This window comes from Misgurnus anguillicaudatus, chromosome 25 (genome assembly GCF_027580225.2).
Source record: "Misgurnus anguillicaudatus chromosome 25, ASM2758022v2, whole genome shotgun sequence".
In the NCBI taxonomy this organism is placed as follows: Eukaryota; Metazoa; Chordata; class Actinopteri; order Cypriniformes; family Cobitidae; genus Misgurnus; species Misgurnus anguillicaudatus.
Window position 1 is genome coordinate 9,421,134 of NC_073361.2, and position 26,559 is coordinate 9,447,692.

The 26,559-nt window shown below is 37.7% G+C and overlaps 1 protein-coding gene across 2 annotated transcripts in view; it reads left to right on the forward strand.

The window, feature by feature from the left end:
• Positions 1-26,559, forward strand: part of nck1b (NCK adaptor protein 1b) — a 64,484-nt gene that overhangs the window by 11,940 nt on the left and 25,985 nt on the right. The window contains exons 2-4 of one of the 2 annotated variants that reach the window (XM_055181515.2): positions 6,656-6,812; positions 19,349-19,400; positions 24,139-24,382. In XM_055181515.2, the coding sequence (XP_055037490.1) occupies positions 24,157-24,382 (226 nt within the window). In that variant the 5' untranslated portion in view covers positions 6,656-6,812; positions 19,349-19,400; positions 24,139-24,156. The remainder of the gene's footprint in view (positions 1-6,655; positions 6,813-19,348; positions 19,401-24,138; positions 24,383-26,559) is intronic. The other variant, XM_055181514.2, reaches the window with a different exon arrangement.

A 26,559-nucleotide genomic window follows, 5' to 3' on the forward strand; every position in this document is an offset into this window, starting at 1 on the left:
GGATCCCCATGATTCGATTCAGAATCGATTCTCAACTTGCTAATTTGCTGGAGTGTAACAATACATCAATATGGATCGATGCATCAATGCCACACATCAATTTGAATTTTGCCACACACTCCTAAGCCTGAGTGGCCTCATGGGATCAAAACGTGTCCATCTGATGATGAGAAATCTCAGCAGAACCAGTAGACCACCATGGTATTTCTCACTGTGTTTGCATACCGAGGTTTCGCTCATATTACTCATTTTGCACGCTGATATTTGCATACTATATACTATGGAAGTATGTGTTCAGCTATGAATGAATTGCTTATGGTTGATTAAACCTGAGGGTACTTAAACATCCAAAAAAAAAAACACTTCATTTTTAAAGCTAACATGTGTTTCCTGGGCACGTGCAATGGCACGCTTGCATTGACGCACCTCACCTTTAAACACCTGTGTGTTTGATCAGCAGAGACCGTGAAACTGAAATATTTGACCTGAATCTGTAAATAGGCCAGCAGAGAAACAGGTGTTGTGTGTAGTGTCTCCTACACTTACCCCATTCTCAAAATAAGCTCTTATGTGATGAAATTTAGATCTTTTGCCAAAGTATTTACTGCATTTACCTCTTGTCAATGTGCCAGGGCTCACGGGACTGCTATCTGAAATTAAAAAAGAAATAATGGAGATAAAGAGATCCAGTTATCTTTTCAGATGCGCTTGCTGTTCGGGTTTGCTATCTGTGTGGTTTAGATATTGGCAGATATTTTGACTGCAGCTATGAATGCAGCTTTATACAGGATATGGGTATTTTCCATGGCCCATTTTTATAAACCTGTCAGTCAGTTGTTTAACATGAGAACAAATTGCAGGTTTAGGATTGCTCTGTTTACAATGATAATGCAGCTAAACTGTTACTGTATAGCAAGGTAGCAACATTTGCAATACCTTGAGTTTGGGTCGTGGTTTGATTTGGTGTGATGTGGTAGAGACATTTAAAGGCATGTTGTTCTGCTAAATCCCTGTTTACTAAATGTTTTATCTCTCTGTCGTGGCGACTGTAGGTCACAGGTGTACAAAAATATGCGATGTGTGTGTACATATACAGACTATTATACTGCACAGTCAGTCGGTACATCAGATGCATGTTATGATTAACTAAGATGGTATAAACCCTTTCAAAATTGCAGGATACAATGTGATTTATAATCTGGGTGATTGCTGTGAGCGCTGGTGTCGTGCAGCTTACTTCCAGGGTCACAAAGTACACCCTATTTCTTACAACATACACAGACGACTTGCTGATTTGTGTTAATATGAAAATCTGATTTACTCACTTGTTTTACTCGCGTGTTTTTTCTGAACTAGATGAACATTTACCTCACGACCCCAAATGTGCCATGATTAATGTTAATGGTATTTATTTGATGTTAATGTGAGCAAAGTGCACTTACCTGTAAAATATATTTTAAATTTGGTTTGCCTCAGTACTTTTTTTTTTACATGTGTAGAAATTGTTAAAAAAAACATGATAATATTGATTACCTTGGTGATTGTGATTATTATAACCGTGACGTAAAAGGTCGCACCAAACACTATGGGTGCACACCAGAAGTCAGGACTGGTGTGAAAACACTGCGCTCCGTACATCACTATAAATCAGTCTTTTATGGCTGCTTGAATACATTCAACATTACTAGCGTCTACACCACAAAGCAATATAATATTACTTTTAAAGGGCCGTTCACATTATAACTAGGGTTGTAACGGTATGAGATTTCCACGGTATGATAATCGTCTCAGAAACTATCGCGGTTTCACGGTTTGGCAGTATTTAACACTTATTATTATAAACATTAACTACAATGACCCTTAAATTAATAAAAAACAGATAGGGGGTTTGGGTTGAACATATGGTTTATTATGTCAAACTTTTTTGGAAAAAACAACACTTTTGAAAAATATTAACTTTGATTCTTAATTTATTACTATTTTTAATTTTATTTTTTTAAATAAAATGATGAAATACTTATTAAATTATCTGAGAGCTGCTCTGGATGTATTCATTTGTTCACGTCGTCATATAGTGAGTGAAAATAGTGAGTGAGTATAGTTTTTATTATATATCAACTATAATCAAGTATAATCAACTTAAATTGATCTGTAACATAAATCACTTAAATGGGCTTTAGTGTCGCCTTTTGCAGCCACTTTTCGTCCACATTACTTGCAAACTGGTGTGGTGACGCGATAAGCGCCTGGTCTGAACTTTACTTACGGTTTCTGTTTGTTTAATGGTCTGACTAGTTGCTGAAACGGAACTCTTAAACAAATACCTCGTCGAAAATTACAAATGTTTTGGGTTCCTATGTAATCTACGTGTTGTTTATTTTGCTTGTTATATAAATAAACTACTTTAAAAGGACTTTATTGTTACTTATTCTTCGCAGAGTTTACCGGAAGTTACATGATGACCATGAAAGCTGCGTGTTTATGTTGTTACTGCTGAAACCGTCTATAGCGTCCACATTATAACAATAACTTTATGCTAATTCGCTCACGCGCAACTCTCGCAAATACTTGCCTTTAATGGCATTAACTTTTATTGGATATTTCTTGTATTAAAAACTTTTGCAATTGTTTACGTGTCACTGAATGTGTAAATATGCTGTTTTGTTGCATTTACACAGCGGGTAACCGCTGTGGCGGCGCTGTGGGCAACACTCTAGTGAGAGCGTTCAGCGTTGTACAAGACGCGCTTTATCAAAACAGAAAGATCAAAGACGGCAAACAGCAGCACTTTTTTCAAGCCTGCACCATCAACGTGATCAAACATTAGTAATACTACACACATTATTTAAAAATATACTTGGGTACTTAATTGCTTGTGTCTTTACTTATTATTGAATCGGCATCGAAGCAAGTAAATCAATACCGAATTGAAACAAAGCCGCAAGAATCGAAATCGAATCGAATTGTGAAATTCCTAACAATACCCAGCCCTAGTAGCCCAGTGTGGTATGAAAAAAGCATTACGTAGTGAATTTCACAGCAACTGCATCAGCGCTGGATACCTGAGGTAATTTTATGTTATAGACCAACACATTGAGCTTTTCCACTTTCATTTAAAGTGCGCGTGCACTTGAAGTTCAAATAGATTTGATTGGCTGTCAATGGTTTATCGTTCATCAGGTGGGGGGAAATCTAACTACCTGTAGTTTTGTAAAAATTTACAAATGCTAACATTGTCTTCTATGATGTGTAACACAAATGCTAACATTGTCTTCTATGATGTGTAACACAACTAACTCTGTTAACATCTAAAAAAATGTTGGTTAGAGTTTCAAGATGCTTTAAATGCTTTTTCGACTACTTCTGAATTTGGTCAAAAGTGGACAAGCAAAAAAACATTTCACTCCCCTTTTATACCTCTACGCAGATGCAGTATGCACCAAACTAATTTTAATCACGTTGGGCCGAAATAATGTGTGAGAAATGGGTAGCAGATATTTAACAGATGGTTCTGTGGTTAAACAGCCAGAATTTATAGATTAAACAGCACATTTTATTAGTCTTTGTTGGGAAATGGTTGGTTAAATTATGACCCTGCCATTACCACAAGGTATACTACATTGAATCTTAAAATGACTCCACACTGAGATATGTAAAAGCTGCCAGCACATTTATTTATTTTGTCATTTGTTAATGCTTTTATTGGCATTCAGCTTCCACATATAATAATAATAATAATAATAATAATACATTTAAATATATATTGCAATAAATATTTAAAGCCAGCAAAGGTCTGATAAGTGCGATCATAAGTATAGTCATATGTGCTTTTGGTATGGACAATGTCATAGGAAGCTTTTATAATGAAACCTGAGGCAATCTGACTTCGATTTTAGCCAAAAGATGTTAAAATTGGTTTCAAAAGACAACTATTTTTCTTCTATGACTCACTCTGTCTCATCTCTGAGCCCTATATAAGGCTTAATAAACTGCAGTCTTTTGTTTCAAGGGATGTGTGGCCATCCCGTTTCACACACTTACGTAAGCGCACCATTCCCCTTCTCTTCCTAAATCAACAGGCCTGGATTTCTCCTCTAAATCTCACATCAACATTAGTGTCGCTTTAATGATTTAGAATGATGAAGTTTTGTGTGTTCAGCTGTGCTGATGTGATATAGTCATCCTCATTGATGGAGTATGGGATATGTGAAACCAGGCTTCGATGATGGTCTTCTTTAAAGATGATGGATTGGTTTTAAACTTGAGCTCTCATATCTCTTGAGTGGTTGTAAATGCTGTCCGAGTTAAATGGAAAATAGGATAATAGCCAAAAAAAGGTTGTGTTTGGAATGGCACACTAGCAAACTATAGAGACAGAGTGCAGTTATGTGTCTAAAAACGAGCGTTTAAAGACACAAAAGTGGATCTCCGACTATGGTTCCCTCTAGTGGGCGTAGTTCTACTAATAGTAGTACTATGAAACGTTGCTTGTATCCACTTTTGTGTTTTGGGGTCGACAGCTTATAAAAACATATGTCTGGGTTTTTTGGCTTGTTAGCTGTACATCTTGTCACACAGCAGCTTTTGGGCATTATTCTGCATTTTGTTATAAGCCAGCAATGACAAGGAGGCAGCCTCTCGTATTAAGTCAATGGAGACGGATAGATTGTTTCCCCACCGGTGGACGTGGTTTTCAGGTTATGATGTGTTGCGCTCTATTACAATTCTGCATGTATATTACGTATACTGTACACCTAATGCAGTTTTTTCATCAGCTTGTTAAGGAGACATGGGCTGTTTCCCACTATGCGTTCTTCAGCGATCTTGCGTCCTTGTGTCCTTGCTCTACGTCATCATTAACTGTCGAAGTTCAATTCCAATTCTCAAGAATGCAAGTACAGAGGATGCGTGAAATTACCCGGATGTGTTCTTGATATCGAGGATGCATCGAGTGCAGACTTGCGCGTTGAAATCTGGGGAGGTCACGTGACCAGCAGGAAGATTGCACACATCTCAATTCTCACAGGTGCGTTTTGTGTTCTCGCGACCTTCTGAGTTTGTTCTTCCAAGGTCGCCTGGCAAGACCAGTCTCCATGAGAACGCAAGTCCATTCTTTACGTTCTTGGAATTGAGAAACTGCCATGTTTACCATTTTTTGAAGTAGGCTAATAAGTGGAATCAGGTGTTTTGAATAAGGAGACATATTAAACTTTGGCTGTTTCTCAATATATGCGTTCTTCAGCGATCTTGCGTCCTTGTGTCCTCGCTCTACGTCATCATTAACAGTCGAAGTTCAATTCCAATTCTCAAGAACGCAAGTACAGAGGACGCATGAAAATACCCGGATGAGTTCTTGATATCAAGGATGCATCGAGTGCAGACTTGCGCACTGAAATCTGGGGAGGTCACGTGACCAGCAGGAAGATCGCGCACATCTCAATTCTCACAGGTGCGTTTTGTGTTCTCGCGACCTTCTGAGTTTGTTCTTCCAAAGTCGCCTGGCAAGACCAGTCTCCACGAGAACACAAGTCCGTTCTTTGCGTTCTTAGAATTGAGAAACAGCCTTTTTGTCAGGGGGACTTCAAAGACCAGCGCTGCGTCCCAAACCGCCTACTTCACGAAGTAGTGCTTTTTACATACTATATAGTATGGAAGTAGGCGGTTTGGGATGCAGCGCAGGATTGGGAAGCACTGATTTAGAGCAGTCGTTCTCAACTCCAGTCCTCGGCCCCCCTCCCAGAAAATTTTAGATGTCTCCTTATATGAAACACCTGAATCCACTCATCAGGCTCCTGCCAGAATGTTGGAAACGTTTAATTAATTAACACACTAAGAAGCTGATGAGCTGAATCAGGTGTTTTATATATGGAGACATCTAAAATGTTCTGGGTGTTGTGATTGCGTGTTGTCAATAGAAGTTACAAGACTGCGTCTTTCTTGAATTGCCTGAATCGTAAAAAAACTGAAATTATGGATAAAGGTCGTTTGGGGGGTCGAATCGGGATCACAATCTTTTAACAATTAATTGTGCAGCTCTACTAAAGAAAAATGCAATACGCGATAACTTAATAATAATGCAATATATGATATGCGATATGAAAATGCTTAAAGTTGGTCAAATTGTTAAATCATAATAGAAAATAATTAAAAAAGAAAAACACGTTTTACAGTCGTTCTGGGAAAAGAAAGCATCAGTCTCTCTGTGTCTCAACAGTGTCTGTGTTACCCGCTTCAACCTAAAACTTTGATAACTTTTTGAATATTAAAATCTGCAATAAGCATGTTGCAATGTGCACATTTGGGATATTTCAAGAATGTTTATCTATCTTTCAGCCTTACTAACAGATGACATCGTGAAAACAAATTAACACAGTTCTATTGAAGTTTAAACCCAAACCATATTTAGGGACCAGAGCGTCCTAGAAAATAACAATAACCAGTGCTTTTTCAGTCGACACAACGATTCAACCAATGTTTCTGAATTATTTCCTGCTCAATGTTCTGCTTAGCTAGGAAATGACTCGCATTTTCAGTTTTCATCCATATCCATAAAACAGACGAGGTACACAGTGGATTGTGGTGTCACACGGTAATTTAACCATCATTAATTCTGCTGTCTTATATTTATCATCCATCACTCTTCTGCCGCCCTCAGGATCATCACATTCTTTGAGGGCACCTTAAAGCTTCCCAAGCCCTCTGATCTTCAGGGTGGGCGCCTTCGGCTGTCTGTCTCTAATCAAGCTATCACTGTAGTGTTGTCAGGCCCTGGTGGCAGACTGAAAAGTTGCAGCAGAAACACAGAGGAAGTGGTAAGCGACTTCATCAGCCTCTCACCTCAGACAATACGGCGAGGAAATTGTGCACTTTTAGTCTGCAGCAATGTGTGTCAGATGTAGCTTTATTGCGGCAATGGTTGCATCGCTACAGAGGCAGCTGTAGATCTCATTTGTTTTGGTTTGCACTGCAGCAAGAGCTCTTACCGCTCTTCCATTGAATGCGGCAGATAGTAGTAACACATTTCCAGGGGAGTGGTGAACACTTAGAAGTTAAAGAGCAGGATTACCTGTTAACCAATCGGCGGTTCAGGCTATTCAGTATGAAGAAGAGAGAATGTTACTGGATTGTTCGCCATGCCCAGACTAGGAACCCTTGCTAAGGAGCCTGGATTTTACAGATAAGGTGGGATCAGGTGCTTTTACTTTACAAACTACTTATTATTATTCTCACGCTTAAAGGAATTGTGGCACCCACAAATCTCACTTTGGTCACAGTGGTATAGCTTGTCGAGTGTTATATTTGTGTTGTATGTGTGTCTGTGAAACCATGACGGTTTTCCAAAACCTAGTGAGCTGCCTCGTGGTCTACATAGGCCGATGGCTAACTGAAATAATGCCACAAGTAATTGATTTGCAATTCTCTACATAGACTGAAGGTTACTCAAGGTCTTTTATATGATTGCTGCAGAGCGTTCTGGGATTGCCTTCATTGTAAGGTTTTGAAACTAAGCCCGTGACAGCATAGGGGCTAATCACACCAAACACATTTATGGCAGTTGCAGGCGCCTTTTTTGAATGATTCTATTCTATGGAAAGTGAGCGTATGCGTGCTGTTTATGCACGGTGAATGCTTTTGAAGGAGCGCTGAGAGCAGAAAGCACCCGACGTCATTCGTGTCTTTCCATTGTCCAATCGAATGAGGGGAGAGGCAGGTCTATTGATGTAGTGACGTAAGTTTACAGTTTAATTTTAAAGTTTCTGCTAATATGACAGTTGACAGCAAAAGATGCGTCAGTGGTTTCCTAGCAATAAAAAGTCAGCGCCGTACTGCTTTTTTTTTTAAGTTATCAAAAATGCCAGTGTGGCGCGCCTTGCGTTAACATGCGTTTAAAATGCGTTTGGTGTGATTAGCCCCTTAGATTTGTTGAGCTTGTAAGATGGTTCAATGGTGATCAAAGCTGTTCTGTGCGTTGCATGTGTTAAACAATGTCCTTTTCACCCTGTTTTCTGTACTGAACTTTGTGTACAGTATTGAGTCCATCGAGTCAGACCTGCTTGATCTTATCGGCAGCTTTGAACGTTATTGTAGCCTTGATTGACGATTGGTTAGAATATGGCCCAGATTTAAATGAGAGAGAATGAAGACCACAAACTTCAGATTTGTTTAGTTTTCCAACCTTGCTTTAGTTTGCATTTCTTATGACAGCGCTGTGGCTTTGTTAGAACACCATTTTATACCATCAGTTATTTAAAGGATATTTGCAGTAAAATACCCAAAAACCACTAGCCCAGTGTTATAGTTTGTCCAGCTGATTACTATCAATATCTCTAATGTTTTCAACTACATGTAAATCGTGAGAAAATTGCCATTCTAAAAAGTGACACGGGGCAGTGCATTCGCCTGTCAATTAGGGTTGTGACAATTAATATCGGGCAAATGTGCGTTTTCTCAATGAATGAATTTGAATGATTATGATTGTCCCAAAGCTGTCAGCGCGGTCTGACTTCGTCCGTTCTAAATGCTGTAATCTATATTTTTTGTTCACACAGCGCTTACCGGTAAATTACTTAAATAACTTTACAACCTCTCTTGCTGGTAAATTGGCACCAGAAAGTTTCTTTTCACACATGACCTGTTAACTGCAATTTACCAGTAAAGACTGTATGTCTGGTAAACTTGAGACTGTGGAAGCTTCTGTGTTTGGTAGATATAACACTTTCATTTTCAGATTACAAAAATATATTCAAGCCTTTTTGTTATACTCTTTCATACTTGATCTCATGACTAGCAGCTGACCCAGGTTATTTTCGGTATGTCAGTGTTTAAGTCCCTTGTTTGTAGTGATGAGTTTTTAGGGTTGCAAGCCTGATGCATGCTGAAAGAATGAGAATAAAATTGTGAGGAATGCATCTGTATCTTGTGTTTGCACTTTCTACTCCAACTCCAATGTCAAAGTGAAGGGGTTTCTGGGGCAACAGAATTTGGGCTGAATGGCAGATGTCATTTTCAGCTCATTTTAGCTCTCATAGATGGACTACAGCACAGGTGTGATGTTGTGTAGAGCTTTGTAAAGTGCATTTCTTTCTGAGGTTTCAAACTTGAGAAGTACAGATGCAGGTGATCTTCTGCGTATTTGTATTCAGTGTTTCCCACAGATCTAAAATATACTTGTGGGTGGTAGCCGATAAAAACCCACCGACAAAAAATGGTCTAAGATACGTGTGACAACAACTAGTAATGTTGGATCGTAACTCAATACTTTGATTAATTGATTAATACTTTGATAACCCCACAATCTCCTTGTAAAAAATGTGCATTCTCTTTAGCATGAACAAAGCTGACTGAACTTTACTGTTTTATCACTGATATATGAAGCAATATTTGTGAAGATGACCCCTTTTGAAGGGATTTATTAACATTGTGAGCAGTGTAGAAAGACTATGAAACCCTATACAGTATGTATAGGATATTGATGATAGACAAGGTTGGTCTATACATTATACATAGGTCTAGAGATTATAAATGTGATGGGTTTATGTAGAAACGGTAAAAGTGCTTCTCTTTCTACTCCTCTATTGCAGATTAAAAAAATCTTAATCCACTCATTATTTCAGATTTAAAAGTCTACTTGCTGTCTGACAATGAGTGAATTTACATTACAGCTTTGCGTTTTTTTTATGTCTTAATTCATCTTACATAAGAACTGTTTGCCTGTATAAGCTATAATTGCTCATTTAGTACAAAGGGCTTGACATTAGCATTACTTATTTGCTACCATCTTTGTTCTCTCTGAGCAAACATTTTAGATATAAAAGACGGTTCATTAATATATTATTATTATAAAAATGGGAAAGAAAGTGAAGCGTGTTGTTATCGCCATAAAGCCCTTTCACACAGACATTACGGACAATACACGGAAAATGCATTTGGGATTTGTCCGGGATCGTTTGATTTTTGGTTCATTAACACTGACAATGATTTTCCAAAATCTGTACATGCATTCACACAGATGCCCTTAAGATCCTGTAAAGACATGTGACTGTTTAAAGTCTTTAACTTGGTAGATTTTTTTCTCCGTAGCGTCTGAAGTTTGCTGCTTATCTGTTATTTCTCTCACCAGAAACCACTGGCGTGCATTTTTGTTTGATAAATCAAACATTGTCATTATTACGGAAGAAGAGAAAAGACAAAATTTGATGCCAGATATACATGCTCGAGTAAAGTCAATGGGTCTCATTCACTAAGCATGTGTACGCACAAATTTGTGAGTGAGATGTGCGTACAGATGTTTTTACGAACAAATCGTGATTCAACAAAAACTTTTATCAAAATGTTTTCTAATAGTACGCAAAAATTCAAGAAAACCTAAACCACTCATACGCAATATCACGTACACTATAATCAAATACTAGGCTATAATTATCATGTTTATAATAATGTTGATACTAGGGCTGCACGATTTGGGTAATTTTTCCCATTGCGGTTATTGATGCTAATATTGCGATGTACAGTTGCGATTATAATAAATGGTATCATGAGTCAACTTGATTAGTTTTAAGGAAAATCCACACACAGTTTAGTGATAATGCTAAAATGTGTATTTGTAAAACTAGAAATGTTTTCGTATTGCCACGTGATGTAGCAACTGCTCAGTGTCAGTAATCCTAAATCCAAAATACCGCCTTACAACAGACGTAGAGTTTTTTTTTAGCTACCAGATCACTGTCAATCTCCTCTGCATCCATCTTCGCTCTGGTATTTCCGCGCTGCGCACACACAAGTGACGACGCACGCCACACACGTACATGCCACAGGTGCACTGCCTTTTTTGTTTGTTTTTCTTTCTTTTTTTAAACAGCAAGGAAAATCATCAAACTGTTATCAAACTGAAAGTTTGTGTTAACAAGTCCACACATTTATTTATTTAATATAATTGCAACATTTTGCTGTCATATAATCGCACAGGCTGACATCGCGATTGCGATGCGATTAATTGTGCAGCACTTGTTGATACATAAAATTTACAAAAGATGCAAAGCAAAACGGTACTTTACTGATAATAAATATGATCATGGATTTCTTTTCGTGCTCTTTTGCTTCTTTGACCAACTGCTCTAAAGTTTTCTGTGGACCAGCGCTGCGGAAAACCCTTAAGGCCGGGGTATACCTTTTTTCTGCGTCCGGCTTGCGCGCACATACGCGTCCGGGCAGCTTTCCAAGTATACTCCCCGCGGCTACACGCGGATGGCTGCGTTTGACACTATACGCAATACAAATGATTTCTTATTCAAATTATTAGTCTAACAGGCCGTCATGGCAGCACTAATTTGGTGACATTTAAAGTACATTAAAACATTAGGATAGGTGAAGAAAAGTAACTGATCCGCCATTGCAAACACAGTTTAGTACAAACAAGAAGACAACAAAGAACAGGAATCAAACATTATGGTAACAAACATGCTCCACAGCTTTCTGTTCTTGGAAGAAGTAAAAGTTAAAGAAGAAAAACGATAGTGTGTGTGCAAATGCTGTCTATTTCCTTTGTATAATTGTTTGTAGTGGAGTGCCCTGTCTAAAAATTTTCACGCGCATGCGCTGTTGTACGCGGACTGTACGCGGACCCTCCTGATAGCGAAAATGACGTCATGCGGACGGCGCGCATACACGGACGTCCCTTGTATACTTTCGGCTCTATATGTAGCTGTTTTGGCCGTGTTTTATGCAAATTACCAACCTCGTGCATGCGGCCTATCAGGTAGAACACTCCAAATTTACATGTATTATACTGATGTGTGTTTTATTAGATGTAAGATGGACTATAATGTAGTATCCTGCTTGTCTTATGCAGTGGTAAATGCAGGCTACCTTCATTTCTAATTTTGTTTAAATGAGTAAAGGTAAGTTGTCTTGGTTGTAAGATATTGACCACAACTTGGCAAAACGTAACGTTGTAAACAGGCCTGATAGACTGCAGCGGTGAACCTTTTGCATATGTAAGGCATATAGGCGTAGTACTTGTTGTTTGTCGTTTCTATGATCACAAGTCCAAACATGGTTTTAAAGTTTTTGTATCCTTACCTTACCCAATGTGTTACATTTTGCTCAAACCACCCTGGCAAAGTTGATCGATCAACAAACTCATTCAAAATATTTTTTTATTATCATGAAAATACCTGAAACAATCTGAAGAATGGCGATATAAATATATAAACTACAGCCCTAGTATTATACCTATACACAAAATAACAATGTTTTTAGCAACAAAATAGGTGCTCTTTAAGTCTGAAGTCTAAAGCATAATCTTATAGTGTTATGCTCAACATGTAGTTTTTGTACAAATTTTAAAAAATATTGCTTAACCAGATTTTTCTAACCAGTCACTGTGCACATGTTGCAGAAATAATAGAATGAATAATAGTTTGCTTTTCTGAACATATTGAAGTTAGCATAGTGAGCTTTCAACACACCAGCTATTAGGGTTTTTTGAAGTGGATAGATGACAGAAGAAAGGATATCTGAAGAGCAAAAGTAGTGATGAAAAGATTTGTGTAGTAGTGATCTAGATTAGTGTGTGGTGTACGATTGGCCCTCTTGTTGTGTTCCCTGGCTGTGAGCTCCAGCTATGCAGTGGGAGTTGACAGTCTGTTGGCTTTGTCTGATAGATTTAGGGAGTGTCTCACTGTCTGTCTCTGGACACTGTTGTTAACTTTGCCTCCCGGCATTCATTCATCTAATTAGTGAAGCTTCTAATGAGTTCAAATTCCTAATTTCACATCACACAACTGAACGTAGTTTACTTCGCAGGCTAGAAAACAAACCAAAACGTGAACACTTTTTGGTTGTAAAAGGCTAGCAGTGTAAGATTATTTAGAAAACACTTTAGGTGTTTGTTATAAATATTCAAGTAAAATGTTGTGTACCTGATAAACCAACCCTATCTCATGGCAGTTCATAAGTATTTTGGCTAATTGGAATGAATTCATAAAGTCTAATTTGCATGTTTTTGTACGGTCTGGCCAAAGGCTATAACAGTATTTATGCACCGTGTCAGACATTCCCAAGGAGATAATTAGTCATTTTTGGCCAACAGGTGAAATATCTGAGAGAGCAAGACAAAATGGCTTGCAGTATGCATTCAAGATATATATCCACGACATAATATGCAACCGCTTTTCGAAAATAATTTTATCAAAATTGAAGCTAAAGCCTATAACTTAGTAGCCTTGCTCCGCCCTCCTACGTGCTTTCACTTAATTTTCATTTCGCTTCAGTACTACGTCTGGGACTGCTGTGTAGAGTTTCGTTTTCTCCTGCAAAAATCTGCAGGTCCAATCAGGGAACAGAGGGGGGTGGCTAAGAACGATGACGTTGAGGTCGTGCATAAGTTTGAGTTGTAGTTCAGTAATTGCAGCGGAGAAAGACGTGAGAAAAGCTATTGTTGCAAAACTTCAGAATATACAGAAGTTAAAGCCGGAGCAAGAACAATGTTTGCTAAGTTTTGTTGGTTCCGGCGCATGATATACGTCACGACCACACTTTAGCGATTGGCTATGGCAGATCCTGAGTGACTCTGGGCAGATCCAATAGTTTTAAACTTCAACAGAGGACCCTCCTTAACGGAAGTAACGCTTTGCAATGGAGCGTGGCCAGACTCTCTGTACAAATGAAATTAATGTACGAGAGTCTGGTTGGACCAGGCTAATAACTTGGGTCCCACTGCAACCCGCCTCATACGCTGACCATTCAAATGGGAAACGCACAAATTGAGGAACAGCTTTGTTCATGCACAGCAGGGTAAGTGAAATTTGTGAAAATAATCAAATCATTATAAATCAAACAGCTTATCTTGTGGAATAAATGCAAGACATCAGCCTGACCACTGTGCAATAATAACAATCTCCCTTATATAGAACTAACCCCAGGAGAGCTGTAATTGGATTGGGGTACTCGGGTAGGCCGTCCATTAACAAAATGCTAATTTTTTTTAAAGTATGTCAGTCAGTCTCCGTCTTGCGTTTAATCGTCTTATTTTACGTTCAAATATATTCATTATGAATAAAGAACCATCGTTATTTCCAAGCAATGATGTGCTGAGTTAGCTAGCTAGCTAGTTAGCAGGCTAATATTAAAGGAATAGTCTACTCATTTTCAATATTAAAATATGTTATTACCTTAACTAAGAACTGTTGATACATCCCTCTATCATCTGTGTGCGTGCACGTAAGCGCTGGAGCGCGCTGCGACGCTTCGATAGCATTTAGCTTAGCCCCATTCATTCAATGGTACCAATCAGAGATAAAGTTAGAAGTGACCAAACACATCAACGTTTTTCCTATTTAAGACGAGTAGTTATACGAGCAAGTTTGGTGGTACAAAATAAAACTTAGCGCTTTTCTAAGCGGATTTAAAGGAGGAACTATATTTTATGGCGTAATAGCACTTTTGGGAGTACTTCGACTCAGCGCAGTAACACCCTCCCTCTCCCATTATGAGAGTGAGAAGGGGAGCGGACTTTTCAGGCGAGTCGAAGTACTCCCAAAAGTGCTATTACGCCATAAAATATAGTTCCTCTTTTAAATCCACTTAGAAAAGCGCTACGTTTTATTTTGTACCACCAAACTTGCTCGTATAACTACTCGTCTTAAATATGAAAAACGTTGATGTGTTTGGTCACTTCTAACTTTATCTCTTAATGGTACCATTGAATGAATGGGGCTAAGCTAAATGCTATTGAAGCGTCGCAGCGCGCTCCAGCGCTTACGTGCACGCACACAGATGATAGAGGGATGTATCAACAGTTCTTAGTTAAGGTAATAACATATTTTAATATTGAAAATGAGTAGACTATTCCTTTTAGCAAACATAGGTGTTTTTGTTATTATCCTGTGGACATTTAGTTGTGAATGAGGCCTTCCACACTGCTTGATCCACGTCTGGCATTTCTCCCCTTCTTTTCCTCCGTCCAAACTTTTAGGATACTGAGTATCAGATTTACACAACATTTCCGGTTGCAAAACCACAATTGACCTGTGGCGGTTTTTGGGTGTGGCTTAGTGAAGGGTCAATTGTATGTGTTTTCCATTTGCTGTAAAGGGGCCTTTTCACAAAAAAGTTTTTACTTGTATTTTTTTATATGTTAGGCCCGTTTGTGTTGTGTCGTGAATGTGAAAATTAACTTCTACCTCCTCTGTCAGCTCTAGCCAATGAAAAGAAATAAGCAGAGAAATCAGGTCAATTAGAGAAGCTCCTCAGTGTGACGTGAAATTGATTGAGCTTATTACTATTCATGAGCTCTCCAACTTGAGAGCGCGCCCATATAATACATGTAGTTCAGTGAGTGTTCCTAACAAGTTTCAGCAAGGATGGCTGAGCGTCAACCGTGCCGTATTCGGGCCATTGTTTTTGTCGAGAGACATCATTCCTATTAAACGAGGTAATCATAACAGTTGCTACATGTTTGAATGTTCAGAAGAACGCTGGATTTGAAGAGAGACTGTGATTAAAAAGCAATGCTACTCCATCAATATTGGATCTGGACATAAGCTTATGTGAATAAAACGCATTAGTACTATGTGTCACTATCAGTGGCGGCTGGGACTTCTCTTCCAAGGGACACGAATTCATGCGAATTCATGCTGCACATGCGTCGACAGGGATTATGATAAAAGACACACGTGTGGGCGTTTACTTCCAAGTCGTCAATGCGGCTGGCCCATCAAAATGGATCATTTCTCGAACCAGCCTCAAAACCAGGGTACAAAATGGCCTATTACTTATTGCTTTTGATTTTTTTGGATGTAAAAGCCACATGAACGTCATGAGTAGACCTCAGACAAAAGGAAAAAACATTAAAAACGACAGAGGAAGGACACCTTTAATTAAATGCATTATATATCTGTATTATATCAACCACACTGCTCTTTAGACATCGGTATTTACATTGGCAATTTAAAACGCCATATTGGTCGATAGGGTTGTTTAGGGATGGGACGATTACCGGTTTCACGATTAACCATGATAAAATGTCCTGACGGTTAGTATTATAGTTTAAAATGTAATTATCATTACAACCGTGTTTGATTACCGTGATTTTGAAAACTCCCGGTAAATCCTTTCCAGACAGAATCAGCTTGACGCACACGCGCGTGAAACATTGGTTTTTGCACGAGAAGGCGTGGCGGAAGGCAGTAACAGGTGCACTGTGTTATAATGCGTTGCTTATGTGTGCATTTGATGTTCTTATTTAAGGTACTGTTCATTAAAACAGGTTCATACATCTCAGGGCTCCATGTTAATGTTCATTTAATGCAGGGGTGTCCAATACGACCAGTCGATCGCAAATGCAATGCCGGTAGATCGCACATTTAGTTAATAACTGTGTATGCTGCTCTACGCCTCCACACCCTTTACTTAAAACAAAGCGCCAAATTGGCATTATGGTCTTAGAAACAAGTCTTTTTGAGCTGCTGCGCATTTCTTCTCAAGTGTGTTTTTATCAATCTTATGCCTGCCTGCTGCAGCTGAATCGTCTAACTTCCGAAATTTGGATGCACATTCTTGTATGTGCGCGCGACCGACCGAACGAGAGAGAGAGAGATGCATCTGATAATGTTGTCATTTTCTAGTTTATTTCATCAAAACCGCATCTCCGCTATTCCGCTATAAGGAGTACTCGGCATGTACTCAATGATTTTTTTAACTCCTCAAAAAGAATGGAGTAATGGTGACAGCCCTAAATTCAACGTAGAAATAGTCCTCCTAACACACATTTAAAGTGTTATTAAAACATGTAACAGTGTTTTGTTAAAAAATGTTTTTTAGCAGGTAGTTCTTGTCGGCTTTATCATTTTAAAAGTAGATTACCACACAAAAAAGGCTGGACACCCCTGATTTAATGTTTATGCTTAAAAAAGTGCATATAGCTGCTAATTGTATTTGTTGTTTGCTGATTTTCAAAAATACAACTTGTTAAAATGTTTTCAGTGTGTGTATCAGTTCTTTTTGAACATTTCCATCTCAATTTAAGAAAATCATGATAATATTGATAACCGTGATAACTTTGGTCACTATAATCATGATATGAAATTTACTAACCGTCCCATCCCTAGGGTTGTTCCAATAGACGTATCGTGTATCGACGATCGTCCTCGCATGTGAGGGTTTGTGGGCTTCACTTTGCGTGAGAGACCGTGGAGTCCTTCTAGCACCTAAACTTGTAATACGCATGACTCGGTCTCTTCCTTGCACATGAACTTGTAATACGCGTGGCTCTGACATTTCCTTCCACTAGAGAGGTTGTTAGGCGCGCAGGGGTTTAAAACCAGCGAATGTGGTGTTCCCACTCCCTGGCACGCAGGAAATTTCAGAGCGCCTGTGCTTTAAAAATTGTGCTCGGATTAATGGCATCAGTTTTGAGAAGGTTACGGTCGTGACAGTGTTGCCTTTAGAGTAAATCAGCGTTTTTTTTGCCCACCAATCAAGTGACCTGTCATAAATTTGTAAAAAATTAACAAATAAATACTATTGTGTATCGTCAATTTCACAGGCAATAGTACAATCTCAAAATAGGCATATCGCCGAAAACTATTGGTCAACCACTAGTAGACGGCAAGACATAAGGCACTATCTTACACCGGCGCAATGCGCGACGCAAGTGTCTTTTGCTAGTTTCCACCCTGCGCAATTATCATTTTCACGTTTAGCGCCACGTTGTTTAAATAGCAAATGCATTTGCACCCCCTTTTGCGCCCATGGGCATTCTGTCAATGGCGCAATATGTTTTTTGTTATTTAAAGAGCGCATTATTAATATGCGCCTATAAACGGGAGGACAACGCGGGTTAGCTTATTACATAGTACATGAATGCGCAGCAGCACAAAAATGCTTTTAAATATGAAAGATTAAAGGATTGAATGTAAAAGATTATTATTGAGTCTCTTGGACATAAATGAGGACTAAATATGAGACGTTAGAAGGTGTAAAGAGCTGCTTCACCTGCAGCCTGGTAAGTAAATAAATGCTTTGCTTGAAACAAATGCATATGTTTTTTTTTTAAATGCTACCTCACGGATTTATTGTATATGATGACTCTGTACCTGTGGATATGGTGAGATGAGAAACATTTTTAAGTAATGCTTAAAAAAAACCTTGTGACGCTGTCCAAGTGCTGAATCGTGCGGAGAGCCGTTTGTAAATTCTTTATCTCCTGTTTGTTATAAAATAAAGTATTTTTAGAGTACAAACCTTATCTTACATACTTGTAAATTATTTTTTGATGATATTGGATAGCCATACATTTAAAGCAATTACAAGCCTGCTTTTTTACTTCCATGACTAAAAGAAAACGGGTTTTAAAGGTTTTAATAAAAAAATAACAATTTCAATACAAGTGAAAAACAACACAATTATTTAACATTAATCTTAACTTCTTCCTCCGCTTAGTTTTTCATTTTACAAAGTCCGTCATCTAAATAGGGATTAGACATAGCGCCAGTGCAACTGGCTAATGGGGATGAGAGCTGTAACTCTCATTGGTTTATTGCACGTCACGCCCAAAATACTCCCATTACAATAGGACCAACCCTTTTCGACCATGCTCTCGGTGCACAAACCATTTTTCCCGTCGTTAAATTAGCAAAAGTGGATTCGGACACGCCCATTTAGACGTTGCGCTGTGCGCTTTAGACAATGCGCTTAGATCATTAAAATAGGGCCCTTAGTATTTATAAACATTAATTCACAGATATGTGCTTTATTGTTTTCACTGATGTACAGGCTCTTGAAATAATTTCATTATCATGTCTGCATAGGAATTTCATGATTGCTTCTGCCTCCAAAAATTCTGAATCATACAAAGTATACAGTATCCGGTATGATGCAGTTCAGTCGCATTGGCATGTCCTGCTTTTACTGTTTGCGCACTACTTCTGGATCTGGCTTTTCCCCCGCTATCTTCCTGGTGTTTGGACAATAGACAATCGCTGGCTATCATTCTAGAGGAAATGATCTCTCGCTTTGACTGTGCAGAAATCATTTGACTATAAACTTTTCGTGGAGGCCTAAAACAATGGTCATGTTCATCCATTATTTATTTAGTCAAATGACACACAATCTCTGTGGAGAAACGATCGTCTTTGATGGGTAAACGGTGGCATATTCTCTGTGTGTATTTGAGGGCGTGACCAACATTACCATCGTCTGTGTTTCATGCCAGACAGTTCAGCCAGGAGATGCATTTCATTGTTTCTCCCAATAAACGTTTTGGTTCGTTTCCATTTTTTTCCCTTGATGATAAATGATAACTCAATAACTTTATATCTAACAGATGTCTTTGTTTCTTTTTTTTAAGGTCTACCTTAGGGCATCTCAACTCAGATTCCCACAGCTTTGATGCAGCACAGGTAAGCATTTGAAGCTACTGCTTTATATGTGCCTCATTTTGTGCAGAATATTTTTTTTAAGTAGCAACCTGACAAAAAAAATGTTGTGACAAACTTTGATGTGACATTTCTGAAATTTAAGACAGATAATTGCCAGTACTTTCCTGGGTGGTTGCTAGGGTGTTGCTAAGTGGTTTTCTGGTGCGGTTGTTTAGGACAGTGGTTCTTAAACTTTTTCGGTGTGCCGCTTTTCTGAGGTTTAATTACACAGAATTTATGATAAATAAATGTATTTTATACAATGTAATTAAATTATATTCCCCCCATATTAAGAACCACTGGCTTAGGGGGTTTTTAAAGGTTGGTTAGGGAGTTTGGCATAAAGGAATAATTCATCCAAATATTCTCAAAATGTATTCATGCCATTTCAGATGTATGACTTCCTTTTTTTTTGTTGAACACAAACTATTTATAACCATTTATATGCCATCATGTTGTCTTCATATGGGGGTCAACATGGTGAGGCTCCAAAAAGCACAAACATCATCCAAATGACTCTGAAGTACAATGTCATGCTGTATTTAACTTACCATACTACACTGTATATTGCTATGGATGTGTGATGTATTGATGACTAAATTGTATGTTTTCTCTAAGAAACGTATCGTTTCACTGGAAGACTTATTATGTGGTTACTTTAATGATTGATGTATGTGCCTTATGGAGCTTTTACCATGTTAAGCCCCATATAAGACAGCAATGTGATACCATTTTAGTATATATATTTTTTTTGTTTAACTGAAAAAAAGGAAGTCATATACATCATGAGTTGCTGGACTTGTAAATGCTGTCATTTTCACACTTGTAGGCCTGTTTCACACATGCTGTTCATTCAATCTATTTATTACAGCAGCTGCATGGACGATTCTAGAATTCAATAGGAGAAAGTATTAAAAATTAATATGAATTAGGCATGAAAATCCCTCACCTTTCGGCAAAATTCGCCGTTTTGAAGGCCAAAAAAGTGACCCACGTGAATAGATTCGATGAGAAAACATTTTTGGGGGGGAGGGGGGATGCGCGCGTTGTTTGTGGACGCGCCCTTCGCTGTCATCCAACATGTATCCCACACATTAGATTTGTTTGAGTTCATGCTGCGTTGCAAAACCCGACAGGCAGGCAGGTGACATCAAAGTATCACGAGAGTGAATTGAGAAGCCATAAGGAAGTCTGCTTTCGAACGGCTCTCGCGCTACTGTGATGTCATCCGCATTTCTGTGTTCTTCGTCATACAAGCTTGTTGAAGATGCATAGAGCGACTGCCTTCGGGACGTAAAGTCAACACAAAACGCTGTAACACTATCATTTTGGAATTGTAAGGCATCAACCAATGAAAACAACATATCTACACAGACTGCCACTGCAAAGTGACCTAAAATATTTTTGTTGGAATGGATTGGAACGAATTATGGACGTACTTCTCGCTTGTAAGTCACATTGGCTGTAAGTACTTAAATGTAAATATGGTGAAACTGCAAAATATTGCATGAAATGCTGTAATAAGAGCATACTATTATTAATAATGTTAATAAGAAAGTTTACAGTAACATTTAAGCGATTTTAGACTATTTGAGCGGCAAAGATGCTAAAGTGAACTGTTTTCAGTGCTCATACGCGCACAAACTCAAAAGCCCACGCCCCAACGCGCGTTTCAAAAATCAAACGCATATTTTTTTGGGCTTGACAGGAGATATACGCACAAACTATATTGTCGTTTATTATAAGTGAGAAGTTGATCATGTGTCAGTGTATAGATCGCTTCTCCGTTGTTAAAGGGACAGTTCGTCTTATAAGTAATGCTTATGTTTGATTCATTATGTTAATCAAACTACAAAAGACAAAAGGAAATCACTTTTATAGCTTTAAAAAGATTAATTATATTTAATTTATAGAATAAAAACAGTGTTATGTTAATTTGATACTGTTTTTTCTACCTAATCAATATTGTTAGATCTTACTTTATTTGTAACTTTGTTCTTTTCTATTTTATATGCTTGTAATGTCTTGATTTGTTCTTATTTTATTTTCCCACATCACTTTTTTGCTTATCTGAAAATTATTCAACCCATGACTCAAAAACCATAATGTAATTCATTTAACCAGTACTATATTCATTCATTTTAAATTAGATGTAGGCCTTCAGGTCCACCCTGTTGCAAGGCCAACTTAAAATTGTATAACCTTGCGACTGATGGTCAGATTATGGCAAAATAAAATTATTGCAGATTTAAAATAGTAAGGGAATGCTTCTTGTTACAGCTTTCCACATTTATCAACCCGTTTAATTAAACATGGTTTCTGTTACTAGTTAAATGTTTACATTTTAAATTTGAAAGAACTAAATAATTGAAATAATGGTCATAATGTATTTTTTGCGTATGTTATGGTGTGCATTTTGTTTCTGCGCACATGGAGGGATGTTGCGTTCCTTCCTTCTTTTTTGTCCTTGGCCAATCACATGCCTGAAGAATAAATAAGTTAAGTTACAGCATGTTCCCTAATGAGGCCATAATATTTACTCTGGGGGGGTCCTCCCACCTCGCGGCCCCATCAGAGGCCACATCGCCCCTCGAGCGCCCTTCTTACCTTTTTCGTACAAACACACACACTGCAATCAAATGTGCTACATCACAATCATCATCAATGCTCATGCACACAGTACATTTGTGGGCACTGAATGTTGTTTTCTGAAAAGCAAGCAACTTATTTGATAATATGATTTTGCACAACGATTAAGATATAATTAGAATTAAGATATTATCGCATACAATATCTTGCACGCTCCTAGGTACAGCCTATTTCTTTGACTTTGTGGTGTATTATGGTTCACAACTCGGATCTGAAATACAGCTGACAGATCTTAAAAAAAAGATTTTGTGTGAGATTTTGTGTGAGGTTGTGTTTGAAAAGATTAGGTATGTACTTGGATGTTTAGATCGTGATGCCCAGTTTTGTTACGGCCCACTCCTAATAACATGTTTTCAATTTATCCCTATTGTTAAATACAATGTAGTGACCTCGAAATCTTAATGTTAGTCATTATTGTATGTATAGCGCCATAGCTAATAAAACAAGAGTCCAGAGATCTTTGTAAAGTAGGACACCATGTTTTGGCCTGAATAGGAAAGGTAAACAAAGATGTTAATTCAATCTGACAGCCAGATTTGTTGTCCTGAGCCCTTAAGGTCGGTAAATCGGTATACAATTACAATCTAACAAGCAATTATTTTTACACTTTATACACTTTTAAAGTACAACTTCTCGTCTAGATCTGGTCCAGCGTGACCTAATGTAAATGTGTAGTGACATAGGTAGGTCACGTGTTACATATATAAAACGCACATTTGCGGACCATTGTAAACAATAAACTGACACAAAGACGTATCAGTTGACATACAACAACGTAGGAACGGTCCTCTTTCTCAACACTTGTAAACACTGGGGCGGAGTTTCGCGTTCGTCTTCTGTGACCTCTTGACGTCATGACGTATTGCGTGGGGTCGCGCTGACGCATCACGACCGGATCTAGACGAGAAGTTGTGCTTTGGGGGTGTATATTTGTTGTTTTTCTTGTCAAAAATGACAATCGTTTTGCTTTGAAAAAAAAACTGTTTCGTGTTGAGTTGGGTGTTAATTGTTGGTGTCTATTAAAGTCCATTAAAATGAGAAAAATCCTGCAATGTTTTCCTCAAAAAACATCATTTCTTCTCGAATGAACAAAGAAAGACATCAACATTTTGGATGACATGTTGGTGAGTAAATTATCTAGATTTTTCTTTTGAGAAAATTGAATATTCCTTTAAGGCCCTACTTTGTGCACAGATGACGTATATTAATATTATTACTTTCAGTGCACCTAATAAATAGTTTTTTATCAGTTAGTAAAGACAGTTTCAAGTAATATTGCAAAAAATTATAAAACAAAACATCCTCTTTTGTGCCTTTAATCTAGAATAAATATTTTAATAGATTGAAAGCCTTAGTAATTATGTGGTATGTATGTAATTCTTGCAACGGGTATTGAAATTTAAGTCAACATAATCCATTTAAAAAAATGGATTTGTGACATTAGGCCATGTGGCTCCTTGCAGAACTTGCTCTTAAAGCGACAGTAGCCCATATTTTCCTGATCTAAAAATGATTATATGATCCAAACTGTGAGTTTTGCGACCCATTGAAACCACTATTAAATGGTAAGTAGTAGATCCAGTGTGAAGAAGAGCAGAAACAGTTGGCTTGCATGGAAATCCAGATGTTTCCAGCATCAGAAACAACAACAAGAAGAATAGCAAAGCAAATACTGTGGTCAGTGGCTCTTGGCTTTGCATTGTTGGCAAAATTTGGCTTGTGGTGAAAATTTATTAAGGAACTCAGTGCTATGCCCTCAACATCAAGTGGCATTTTCTTATCTATGACTTTTTATTGGATATTTCAGATGCAAAATTGTTATTTTAGATGCATTGGGTCAGGCTTGGTTACACAGTTCAACATCAGGATCATGTGTATTTTGATTACGGTTTGTATTCGTTCCTTGCTCCATGTGCACATGTCAGAATTTGTTAGGATTGTTCAAGAAGACCACTTTGATCTTGAAATTAGACATCGGAAAAACCTTCAAGACCTCAAAATCTGTTTTTAAATTTGCTAAAGAAAAGCTTTTTCCACTACGTAACTTAAAATAAATTTTTGTCCTCCGCAGTGTCGAAATCAATCCAAGATGACGGAAGAGGTGATTGTCATCGCCAAGTTTGATTACATGGCCCAGCAGGACCAAGAGCTGGACATTAAGAAGAACGAACGCCTCTGGCTTTTAGATGACTCCAAGTCGTGGTGGCGGGTTCGCAACGCTACCAACAAGACGGGCTTTGTGCCGTCCAACTACGTAGAAAGAAAAAACAGTGCCAGGAAAGCCTCGATTGTCAAGAACCTCAAAGACACTTTAGGTAACGTCACAATGTTTTACTCAAGAATGGTTTAATAGTCACCTAGCTCACATATTCACATTGCCTGTTTCCAAACAATGAAAGTGCTTAAATGTTGGTGTTTTCATGGTTTTGAAAACCTGTATTGTTTCACAAAAGTTGCATAAAGGTTGTTATAAACTGGTTGGGGGTAGGGTTAATGTGGTGTGTGAATGCAGCATGTGAATATTTGCAGAATGAGGGCTACCACAGAAGTCCAACCTAGAAGAGCAGTTTTTGTGTTCAGAAAAGATCAAATATTCACAGAATGATTGTCCAAATCCTGACACATTTATTAGCGTGATATCTAGCTGGTTGTGTACAGTGGTACAGCGCAGAAAACTCATCACCATATATGGTAAAGGAGGAAGGAAACGAAAATAAAAATCTCATTGGTTCTTGATCTCTTATCATGCTTTGCATCTCCAAGTAGATTTGAAATTTGTAAATATAGTGCTAATATAATGTAAAGATAATGTTAAATGTGCATGTGTCTTCCACAAAGCTGTTGTATGCTTTAAAAAATTGTATTTATTTTTTATTAACTATTATTTAAGCTACTTTCTTGAAAAAACAAAATTGTTTGTGAGAAAATATGCAAATTCACTTCTCTATTTTAAATCGTTTTAGATATATTTGTGTCTAATTGGGTAATCTATGCGGTTCAGTATCTAGGGCAGCATGTTAGTCATTTCCTGAGAAGTCTCGCTTTGACCACAGTCATGGTTCGTGCACAGATGCACAAGATGATACAGTACTGCAGTTTTCAAGCCAGCGATACCTGCGTGTGAAAGGGTTTATGTCCGACTACGTGCTAGCTACAGTATAACACAACTTCAGTGCATTTTTTCTCAGGTATGTTAAATGGCTGTACTTTGATTTATACAAGAGTTGTGGATTTTTGCTTGTTGCTTTTTGGCGTGCACTGATTGACACTAAAGGCGTCAAGGTAATTGTTACGATTAAAACCTACCTTCTTTGTTGTATACTGTTTTTTTGGCATTGCATTTGTTGAGTCTGCTTTGTTTAATATGCAAATTATGTTAATTAGAAGAAATTAATTTAGCTAAATCTGTTGAGATGCATGAATGAGCTTAAAAGCATAAAAAAGAAGCGTATTAATTTCATTATGCAGATCTTTCGTAATTCTCATGACCAACTTTAGATCTAGTTTCCAGAATGTCGCGTGTCAAATTTACCCTAGAGAAAGAGATTGAGGAATATGTCAGTCTTTAAAATATTATTTGTCCTAATATAAAGTATTATTTATTTGATATATTTTATGCATTAAAATATAGAAGTTAAAAAAATCTAAATGATTATGTTGCATTTTATCACTCAGAAGTATAATATATAAGGAAATACGAAAAAGCAGAACATTAAAAAACTGTAGGCTTACTGTGCTATACGTTGAAGTAAAAATTTTAAGAGCTGCTTAAAACTAGGGATGTTCATTTTAGTTAATTTTTCCCAATGACAACCATAGCTTAACCGAACATTAACCGTTAAATGATAAGATTTTAATATTAAATTGTCATTCAGTAAAAAAAATACAGTTGACTGTTTTCTGTTAGCTGGTAAAACAATTCAAACATTTTATTTAATTTGAACATGCAAGTAACAGATCAACAACAGAACTTGGATTCATATAAAATTTCATTATCAAACTTTCACGCAACATTACATTATCGAAGAGCACGCAATCTGTCTAAAGGATTAATATCCAAAGAGGGCAGATAGTTTCTTTTTTAGTTACCGCAATTGCCATATCTAAAACAATACACAATTTAAAAAAAAAGTTTGCTTTTGCGTCGTCTTTCTCTGTGCGAAAAAAAATGTTTATGGACTAGGACAGAGGCCATCAGCGAAGGTCTGTCCGGACGTGCACGGGAGATTGAGACTCGAGTATGGACACATATGCAGTAGAAATTATTTTGGGGGACACTACACGGACACTACAACTACGTCCATCTTTTTTTACAGTCTATGGCTATTTCACATAATAGATGTTTATATATATAACACAGTTCAAAGATTTTTAATGCTACATGTTATTTGGACAATTAGCTTTTAATATTTTGTGATTGTTGTTGTTGAGTCTTTTGTTTGATCTGAGACATTAAACTGTCCAATGGGCTACAGAATAATATTTTAGATCT